Source organism: Saccostrea echinata, unplaced genomic scaffold (genome assembly GCF_033153115.1).
Source record: "Saccostrea echinata isolate AGI-Se365-2 ecotype Australia unplaced genomic scaffold, CSIRO_AGI_Sech_v1 ptg000014l, whole genome shotgun sequence".
In the NCBI taxonomy this organism is placed as follows: domain Eukaryota; kingdom Metazoa; phylum Mollusca; class Bivalvia; order Ostreida; family Ostreidae; genus Saccostrea; species Saccostrea echinata.
The window spans coordinates 16,957,768-16,968,476 of NW_026889763.1; the positions used below are offsets into that span (position 1 = coordinate 16,957,768).

The 10,709-nt window shown below is 33.4% G+C and overlaps 1 protein-coding gene across 1 annotated transcript; it reads right to left on the reverse strand.

Annotated features, from left to right (window-relative positions):
- Window positions 1-1,484: 1,484 nt before the first annotated feature.
- Window positions 1,485-4,578, reverse strand: LOC133187308 (lipid droplet-associated hydrolase-like). The gene is made up of 4 exons (XM_061322669.1): window positions 4,493-4,578; window positions 3,588-3,706; window positions 2,592-2,723; window positions 1,485-2,295 (listed from the first exon to the last, which is right to left on the reverse strand). The coding sequence occupies exons 2-4, from the start codon at window positions 3,697-3,699 to the stop codon at window positions 1,616-1,618; spliced, it is 924 nt and encodes a 307-aa protein (XP_061178653.1). The 5' UTR covers window positions 3,700-3,706; window positions 4,493-4,578; the 3' UTR covers window positions 1,485-1,615.
- Window positions 4,579-10,709: the final 6,131 nt, after the last annotated feature.

The window sequence follows — 10,709 nt, forward strand, 5'->3', positions numbered from 1 at the left end:
CATCTTCTCATTGTTAATGCATTCCTTGACTTATTCGACTTCAGACCTATCCGAAAAATTAACAAAGAACTCCGAAATTTTAGCCTTTTTTAACGTTGATTTTTAATATTAATTCTTTTGCTTTATTCAATACAAAAGTACAGATCCTGTAAAGATCATATATGAAATGAATCTACCTTATGACATTTGGGAAAACAAGCTGAAAATAGGGAAATTTTAATTGTATTCAAGAATAATATTTCGATCATTGAAATAAAATTGAAAAAAAAAATTGACCTTAATTGATCTTTCTGCCTTACATTTTTCTTAATTTGTGCTTAGCTCCATCTTTGTAATCTTGAAGATACATATTGGAGACAGCACTTTTTACATATTGGAGACAGCACTTTTTTCTTAATGGTATAGAGTCACTTTTACCTTTTCCATCTTGACCTAATACTTTTGATTTTGACCTCATTGTTCACAAGTATCATGTGATTATCCAATGCCTAAAATTCAGTAAAGATTTATCTACATACATCTTTATAACAAATCATTTTGCTTTGAGTAAACATTTATTAATCATCCATTAATATAAAATTTAATAACATTGACCTTCCCCATGACTTGGTCTCAAATTTCTTGGTTATCAAAAAAAAAAGTAGAACGAGGCATTCATGGCTTGAGGACACATTTATCATAAGTGCAAAACATTATAATGAGTATCACAGACTTTACAATGATAATGACACAATTGAAAAATGCATAATTTTCACTCTCAAATATATACAGTGAACAGATTTATTATGTATATGTACAATTAAAATTAGATATATCTAGGATTTTTATAAAGCAGTACTTTTTCACAGCAGAAATATACTGGTATACAGAATAAAGTACTGTATATAAATACATGTACAGGCCTGCTGGTTACACATTTAAAAAGTTGAACATATTTCACAACATCATGTAGTATCATTTATTTACATAGTATCATCAAATTCTCCTCAAGGCATAAAATGTAAATGTATTCTGTGACTCTTAATTCCCAACCTCTCACTCGCTGTATGATATTCTTACATTCAGTCAGTGTATTAAATTGCATTTGAGTGAATAAAATGAAAGTTTTAAGAGCAAATGTTTTTATTTTTTTGACTATTTTAGTTGATTCTTAAGGGTTGTATGTTCGTTCGCCCTTGACGCCGTTCGCCCTAATTCCCGTTCGCCCAGAATCCAATCACCCTAAACCTTGTCGCACAGGGTCCGTTCGCCTTATTTATATTGCAGAAAGTTGAATAATGAATCAATGGATTTTTTAAAATAAATTTTATGTACATTGGTACATAAATTCCACATGGGAGACAACAGACGTAAAGAGCATAAAATATCAAATTTGAATTATTTAATTAAGATTACCGTAAATAAAAAAATACTGTGGCAACATTTGAAAAAAAAAAAAGTTGTAAAATATCGAATAAAATTAATAACAAATGTTGATATTAACTATATACTGTATATATAATAGGGCAAATGAGATATATGGCGATATATGGCGATCAAGAATAATGGCGAACGGACCCTGCGCGAACAGACTCATGCAAACAGGTAGATAGGGCGAACGTACCCGATACCATTCTCAAGATTCCAGCTTAGCCAGGTCTGCCTGCAGCCATTCCCATACAATGTCTCCCATTTCATCACTGGCTTCTAAAACAAAGGCATGATCATAGCCCTTTTGACAAAGTTTGATGTCCCCATGGGGGAATTTCTTCTTCATGTCAAAATAGTAAGATTTAGGGCACCAGTGGTCATCTTCACCATAGTAAAAACTCATTCTTGGGAGGTGCCTCTCCACTAAATCCTCGTCTAAGGCGGCCACTTGCTGCATCTCCAAGTTGGCCATGTACATCACATTACTGACACAGAATGGGTCAAAGAGGTTCATTGACGCATTGTACACAGACTCAGGGATTTTTCGACCACTGAAATACCAAAGAAGCAGTCTGTATTGGACATGGGGAGATAAATAAGATGCACCATGAACTATCGCTGTCCCCAGCCAGCGTAGGTATTTCAACATTGGTGTAGCTACCTGGCCTTTTGGAGACAGTGCCATTCTTTCTATGGTAGGGAATAACTGAAAGCATCTTAGAACATTACTGTGATCTATCTCATCCAGGATCCTCATGATCATGTAACATCCAATAGAATGGCCAATCAAAATCAATTTAACATCTGAAGGAATGTGTTCTTTGATGTATGTAATCTTGTGTTTGATTTGTCCTTCCAGAGAACAAACAGAATAGGAGGCTTTTTCTGTTGAAAAAAAAAAAATTGTACAAGCATTGGGTGCCACGGATTTAGTTAAAATTGACCCCTGAACTTCATAAATAATACATCAGAATATACATGTATTCTACTGTCCTTTGGATCTTTACCAACATAAATAAGTAAATATTCCAAATATGAATTATACAATGCTAGTATCAAAAAAAAAACTTTTTTTTTTTACATAAAACATATATCCTGACAAAACAGAATTAACATTTAAAATTTAGTCACAACATCACTGAATTAAGAATTATTTGTAATACTGACATAGTAAAACTTACCAACATCTAATGTTTTATTTGGAACTGTCACATGACCAGCATGTGATATGCCCCAGACAGGAATCTTTTGATCACAATTCCTGTAAAGAACCTGCATGAATCGCTCATAGTAGTCAATAATTCCAGGATTTCCTGTTAAGATGGAATCAAAAACAAAATTATAGCATAAAGTTCAACACCGTAATATTAACAGTTAAACAGTCATCTAGGTATTTATATTTGCATTCATATACTCCAGTACAGCTAATTGTATCTGAAATTCTGATCAAGAAATAAACTTTTTAGATGAATTTGCATCTACAGTTGACTCACTAGTACTATTTATTTTTAGAAATTTAAAAATCAGACCAAATACTCTATAAAGAAGCTTTTTTTTTAGTTAAACTGAGCTTATTGCTATATTGAGAAGAGCATAAATCATTGCCAAAGGCCCATTTTTTTTATATATTGTCAATGAACATTTTATCAGAAGCCCCTTTTCTTTATCTTAACTTATATTAAAACTAAAATTAGGCTTGTCCATTGAATATAAATGTTATATTTCTGAAATTTTATGTACCTTTTGTGAACGGGAGAGTTTCAATATGTGAAAATATGATTATGATCATATATACAACATTTAAGCAGAATAGAACTGTTTATAATTCATCATTTTTATAGTCCACAGACTCCGTTTTGAAACATGGTTGCCCAAACATGTACATTTGTTTGCAAAGTAAAACATATTAAAGATGTCTGAAGAAACAAACAACCCTGATAAGCTATTTTACAGCTTAATTGTAAAAATGGATTTCAAAAGATGATAATGTAAAATTAAACTGATCAATTTTCAATGTATTTCTTTTATGTTTTCAAGTAATTATTCAGCAATTAGCCGTCACCAAGGTAAACAATGCTTCACCATTTTAAAAATGACAAGTAGTCAAGTACGCTACTTTTAAAATTACTCATACCCATTGAATTTATCAAAATTAAAGACATCAAAACACTCCTTACCTGGAATTATCAGAAAAAGATATTTTGAATTTTCGGTTGTGCCATATTTTAAAACGTGTGTCATTATTCCGCAAAGTGGGACAAATTCACTCTTCTTTGCGTCTTCCTCCATGTTTTACCTATTAGGAATAATTATTAACGTCAAATACTCCTACAGTAAAGCTTTTTATTACATTTTCAACAGTGAAATACTGTGATTTATTTATTGAATAAAAGTGATATTCTCTCACAGTGTGAAAGGATACCAAAATGATATTCTCTCACAGTGTGAAAGGATATCAAAGTAAGTAAAAATTAATTTCTGGCCTCTCATAAGATAGAGATAGTAACTATGCATCTTGATAGAGCTAAAACTGCAAATTTCTTCCCAAATATGTTACTAAAATCCATACTATGTAATGTTTTCAATCACACATCTGCTAAGCTATTACGTCTCATCCGCTCAACTATGACGTCAAGCCTTTGACACTGTGTTATGAAAAGACAGAGGCAAAGTAAAAATCAAAGAAAATGTAATAAACAGAAAATTCAATGTTTTGTAGATGAATATGGAATTTATTTCACTCGTGAGACAGGATTTTTTGATATTTTCACTCGTGCTTCGCACTCGTGAAAATATCAAAAAATCCTGTCCCACTCGTGAAATAAATTCCATATTCATCTACAAAACATTGAATATCCTCTATATATTATTTTTCACTTAAAGAGATGCAAAGAAACTAACAACTATATAAACATACGACTGATCAGCTGATTGGAAAAAAACAATGTACTTCGGACACTTGTAATCTATCACGGTTTAAAGATTCTATTTATGAATTAACAATATTTCGAATCTTGCTTTTTTCAGTGATAATTCGAATTTTAAATAAAATTTTGTATTTTCTACATCCATAATTTTCAACCTTGTAAAATAAACAGCTGTGGGACTGGAAACGTTAGCGTTACCCTTTCCAAATTTTCTCCAGAATATCCGCACGAATAATTGTACCTTTACATCTTGGAGAGGAATGCGGGTGGTTACGTTCCGATGACTTGTTCGACCCGCGTGGTTTCGACACGAATTCATGTTCGACCCGAGTGGTCTCGTTCCAAAGCAATTAATTAACAATTAATTGCTTCGGAACAAAATTAATTCACACTTTCAAAAGTTTTACATTTTATTTTTTCGTCTACATTTTTTTTATTTTGACCACGTATATTTGTGTTAATTATCGTATGTAATTTAATTTGGAGAAACGTACATTGTTTAGACAGTGCATATGTGATCACGGTATTTTTGAAGAAGTATTTGATTAATTTTTATGGAAAGCTGTTCAAATATAATTCATTACTAAATCAAATTTATCAACATTCATGCTCCACGATAGTAGAAAAAAAATGTTAGGAAACCTGCATGTTGACTACACAGTACGGAAACAACTACCTATTGACACGCACATCTCTGAAGCCATATAATATACAACTACCGGATATCCATTTGTTTACCGCACAGTGTATACCCCTGTACTCAGGTATTGACATGAAGGGATATATATATTAGAGTAGGTCGAAACCACTTGGGTCGTAACCACGAGTGCGGGACGGTTCGCCCCGAAAGACCATTCGCGCTGAGACGTTTCGCCCCAAGACGGTTCGCGCCGAAGATCAATTAATCAATTATGTGGTAATTATCACTTGTTAACAGCAATTATTAACTTCTTAATAACTTTTGTACTGTGCTATATAAATCCAATCCATTGGTTCAATCAATAACCCGTAATTGGCGACTTCACTGTATATCCCCTCCGGCCCGCCCATAACCACACTAAAATTTAAAAAAAATTGTCAGACCTGATTTTTTTTTTTAATGAATTCCTGTTACTTAAAAAAAAAGAAGATATTTTTAAATGACCTGATATTTTTTTTATGATGTGAGAAAACAGCAACTCGTGATTAATTTAATGACATGATGATTTAAAAGAAAAAAATATCTATTTTGATGTAACAGGCATAGAAATGTCACTTTTGAAATTGGTTATATGAAAAGATTTTTTTGGAAGTATATTTTTGATAAGAACTTATCATGCTTATATAGCATTACTCAAAATCGCAAAGAAAATTGAAGTCAGTGTGCATCCTAGCTATTGAGCAACGGTAAAATGAACTTGACACCCGTCTCATAATTTAATTCTCCTCTTTATCTTGACATGATGAAGAATCTCCAAATTATAGTTATAACACCTTAATTACAAAACTGAATCAGACAATTATGATTGCTGAATAAACATAATTATATCTGCACATGGATAATTATACATTTAATTATGGTATAAGCCTATTTTCAACAACTTTTAAAACATAAAAGTTTTTTAGTAACCTTAGAACTTTTTTTTAACACAGTCAATATTAACCTTATATATAAATATTTATCTTAAAACATCGTAATATATCGTTGTAGACAATGTAGATTAAATTCGGCGCGAAACGTCTCGGCGCGAAACGTCTTTAGGGGCGAATGGTCTCGGCGCGAAACGTCAATAGGGGCGAAACGTCCCGTTACCGTAACCACGCGGGTCGAACACGGAATCGGAACGTAACCACCCGACACCTTGGAGAGTTCCACAAAGAGAGGTAACCACAACTGACTGTAGAGCAGATGTCCGTATCAAAGATCTTTTTGTAGTTCATCATGTTAACTGTTCACATGTTCAAGATGTTGATTTGTTCAATTGTTAAACTCTCATTGTACTAACATACCCCATGTGGGGGCTTTAGTGAAATCAAAAGTTTCAAGTTATAAATGCCCCCGTAATCGAAGATTCGGGGTATATAGTTTTTGCCCTGTCCGTCCGTCTGTCTGTTTGTCCAAAAATAAAAAAAAACTTTAACATTGCCTATAATTTTTTATTGGTTGGAGCTATGGCTTTCATATTTCACACGTGTATTCCTTGTGACAAGACCTTCCCTTGGGTACCATCATATTTTATCTTGACCTTGGAGTTTGACTCACTTTTGCAAAAAAATTATCCAACTTTAACCTTTGCCATAACTTTTGAACAATTTGTGCTAGGGATCTCATATTTCACATGTGTATTCATTGTGACAAGACCTTTCCATGGGAAAGGGGGGGGGTTAATAATTTTGACCTTGACCTAAGAGTTTGACCCACTTTTTAAAAAACATTAACCTTGGCCATAACTTTTGAACAGTTGGGATACCAATATTTTGACCTTGACCCTGGAGTTTGACCTACTTTTGAAAAACGTTAACCTTCGCCATAATTTTTTAATAGTTGGCGCTAGGGCATTTGTATTTTGCATGTGCATTTCTTATGACAAGGTCTTCACCTGCATACCATTAATTTGACCCCATTGACCTTAATCTTGGAGTTTAACCCACTTTTAGAAAATATTAACCTTGACCATAACTTTTGAATGGTTGGCGCTTCGGCTTTCTTATTTACCAGGCATAATTATTCATTGACACAGGTCCCTTCTTTGGGTAACAAAATTTTTGATCTCTTGACCTTGAAGTTTGAATTGCATTTGAGAAACTTTAACTTTCGCCATAAGCTGCTATACGGGGGCATCAGTGTTTCACAAACACATCTCTTTTTTACCAATTAAGGGCCCTCAAGGCTCGGGCAACAAGAAAGTACATTGTAAATACTCATATAAGGTCATATACATGTAATACAATATTCTTCTACGCAAGAGAAAAAGAGTTGCATGCAGGCATTAAAAGGGGTAATAAACCAGATAACATATATATGTTTACAAAAGTTCTAAGCAATATTACAAATTTGTTTATATATAAATACATATCAAACATATATTTACTCTCACACATCCACATGTGCATACACATCAGACTCTTTTTAAAAGTAAAATTCATTCTAAACTGTGTAAATTATATATCGGTATTATCCCAATTATCATATTTTAATTTTAGATATTGTTTTTAAGAGATGGATTCTTCTTATCTTTTAATATTGTACATTAAAAATAAATGAAATTTATTTTGAGAGAGTTACTGCTCTTTGCATGTAATGTAGCGAACTTTACATGATCTGCATAGTTTTTGAAAGGGGATGGGGGAGGGGGCAGCCAGAGAAAAAATTTCAACTTGCCTAAAAAAAAAAAATTGACAAGTAAAAAAAAAAGGAAAATAATTGTCTAAACTCGAAAATCCTATTTCGGGGGGTGGGGGTGGTATTTATACAAGTACTATATTACCCTTATTTGACTATATTGCAACAAAACATTAGGGGGGACCGGCCTTTCAATGAACAATTTCAATCGTAAAAAGTGTTTGGAATTAAAAAAAAAAGTGGAGGAGGGGACAGGCCCGTGAGATTTGGTAGTTTCTTGATAGTCATCGATAAATGTTTAAGAATATTTAGACACATATATAAATCATTTGAAATGATACATTGACCAAAGTCGAGATTTTACGACCTAGTCATATATATGTAAAACTTGTAAAATTAGTCCTCAATATCTACACCCTTATAAAGGACGCGAACTCCCCTCTCGCTCTGTGAAAATATTGATCAGCTGGAGGCCGTACACAAGTGACTAGGGTACAAGGATAGTACCTATATATCTCAGTACCTAATTCCATATTTTTGTGTCAATTTAATTTGACTTATGTGGACAAATTAATGAAATATTCCAAATCAGTTATACAATCAAAGCAAATTCTATTCAAACACCTTTGCTTATATTAAATACTAGTCGTTGAAGAAAATAGCGGGGATACAAGTTTTTAAATTCAATATACTGGTATGGTTTACCATTTACCATCAACATATATAACTCGACCAAGTGATTTTAAGTTTTCAAATTTATTTTCATGTAAAAAGGTATCTGTCATCAATAACCTTTGTAAATTCATCAGTATAATTAATAAGAGAGTTACCCTTCCAGGTTAATGTAAACTGTACACTCTTGCATCATGTATTTTGTTTGATATCGGTGTTGTATTTTCTCTATGTTGTTTACACAATCTGAGAATAAAAAATTGATTGAAAATTGGTTGAATTGGTTTCAAAAAATCAGAAGTCACCTTCAACCTCATTGTCATCCTTACAACGTCAGGGATACTGAGTCAACACGTCAGCAAAAGGCTTAATGTGATTGGTTGAGAAATAAGAAAAAAAGAATTGTTTTTTCCCGAAAGACCTCGCCGCAATCAGCCCGCAAGATATCGAATGAAATTTGCCAGGAGCCCAGCGGCAACGTCTTGACTCAGGATCCCTGATGTTGTGAGGGTGTCTCATTGTCTAAACTTCCAAAACCTCAGAAATTCGAAGTACCTGTATAGCCAGGGCCTATATGTTTGTCAGTTTGTTTGTTTCATTTGATTGTTTGATTGTTCCCCACGATAAATTAAAGTCCAGGCTTTTTGATATCATTGACAGCTGCTTTTTTAAATAAAAATGGAACTCGTAAATTTACTTACCTTGTCATTGGTCATTTGCAAAATTATTTTGCTAAAAAACATTCCGATTGTACACACAAGTACTCTGAAGTTGACATTAAAAGATTCTTGAGTTTCTGATTGACAATATCTATGTGGTTTTTGGAGACCAGGTCTTCCAACAATCTATTGGAATTCCCATGGGTACCAAATGCGCCCCGTTATTAGCAGACCTTTTTTTGTATTCATATGAAGCAGAATTTGTCTAAAATCGTATACGTGAAAAGAAGAAAACCCTTGCTGTGGCCTTCAACTCGACATTTAGATATATCGACGACGTATTGTCAATTAACAATGGTTATTTCCATTCTTATGTCGATACGATATATCCTGGTGAGCTTGAGATAAAAGATACCACAGAGTCTGACACATCTGTTTCATATTTGGATATTTTACTTGAAAAAGACGTTAATGGTAATCTAACAACCAAGCTTTATGATAAACGTGATGACTTTAACTTTTCAATCGTCAACTTCCCTTACTTATGCAGCAATATACCTTCATCACCTGCATACGGGGTTTATATCTCTCAGTTGATTCGATACGCAAGAGCATGCTCTACGTATACAATTTCTAAAACGAGGTAAATTATTGACAAACAAGTTGATGAAACAAGAATTTCAGCAGTCTCGTTTAAAGTCATCATTTCGTAAGTTCTATGGTCGATACAATGACCTTGTCAGCAAATACAATTTATCATTGAGTCAAATGCTGACTGACGTTTTTCATACTAATTGTTAGGCCATTATTTACAAACTGAATTGTCGACGGATTTTTCCGTTATTTCCCTATCATGACAAGGAGCGCACGGCGGGTGTGACCGGTCGGCAGGGGATGCTCACTCCTCCATGGCACCTGATCCCACCTCTGATGGTTTGGAGGTCCGTGTTTGCTCTGCTCCTATTTTGTATTGTTTAATGGACTTTTGAGCTTGAATACTGTTCGATATCTCCATATATTTCATTTTACGTCACACAGTCTCTTCGAGAATTTGGACACTACCAATTATGGGGGGGGGGGTTTAGACCTGGACGAGTACTGAATCTTTTCCATGCCAGAAGCTACTGCAACACGAAGGATCGTTCCATATTTTAGAAAATTGCACTAGTTGGTCTTCATTTTTATCTCTCTCTCTCTCGACTCGAATTTATTAATGAAGTGTAAACCAGTGTAAATTGCAGACAGATATAGAGAATAATTACTAAAGGACACCTGTGAAAAGAAAATCGTATTGAATTCAGTGTTGGAAATTTAAATATTCCCATTCTTTATCACTATAATTCGATCTGAAGAATTTAAGATCTGATTATATTTCTTTTATTATTATTTATTTATTTATTTTTGAGATCGGAAGGTTCACTGCTTTGGGAAACAATTATTATACACTTACACCTCTGAGAGTTAAAAAAAATAGTAGACTGGCAATAGATAATAATGAATTGTTTTAAGCACAAATAGAAACTTGGAGGAATATTTGCATATGGGCCGGGAATGAACCCACTCTCTGTATGAATTTGAATAAATTTAAACCAGCTTCTATTCAACGTTTTATTGTTTTGTTCGTTTTAACAATACAACATTTTTATTTTGGAATAGACCTGTGCACCTGTGTTGATTTTAATCTGAGAGTTCACAAGGCTATATAAATGTATGTTCTTT

What these genes read in the sequence shown, in the direction of transcription:
- LOC133187308 (XM_061322669.1), bottom strand. Translation starts at nt 3,699, where the DNA reads ATGGAGGAAGACGCAAAGAAGAGTGAATTTGTCCCACTTTGCGGAATA. An exon ending in TCTTTTTCTGATAATTCCAG is followed by an intron (nt 2,724 to 3,587) that starts GTAAGGAGTGTT and finishes CCATCTTAACAG; the next exon opens with GAAATCCTGGAATTATTGAC. An exon ending in AAATAAAACATTAGATGTTG is followed by an intron (nt 2,296 to 2,591) that starts GTAAGTTTTACT and finishes TTTTTTCAACAG; the next exon opens with AAAAAGCCTCCTATTCTGTT.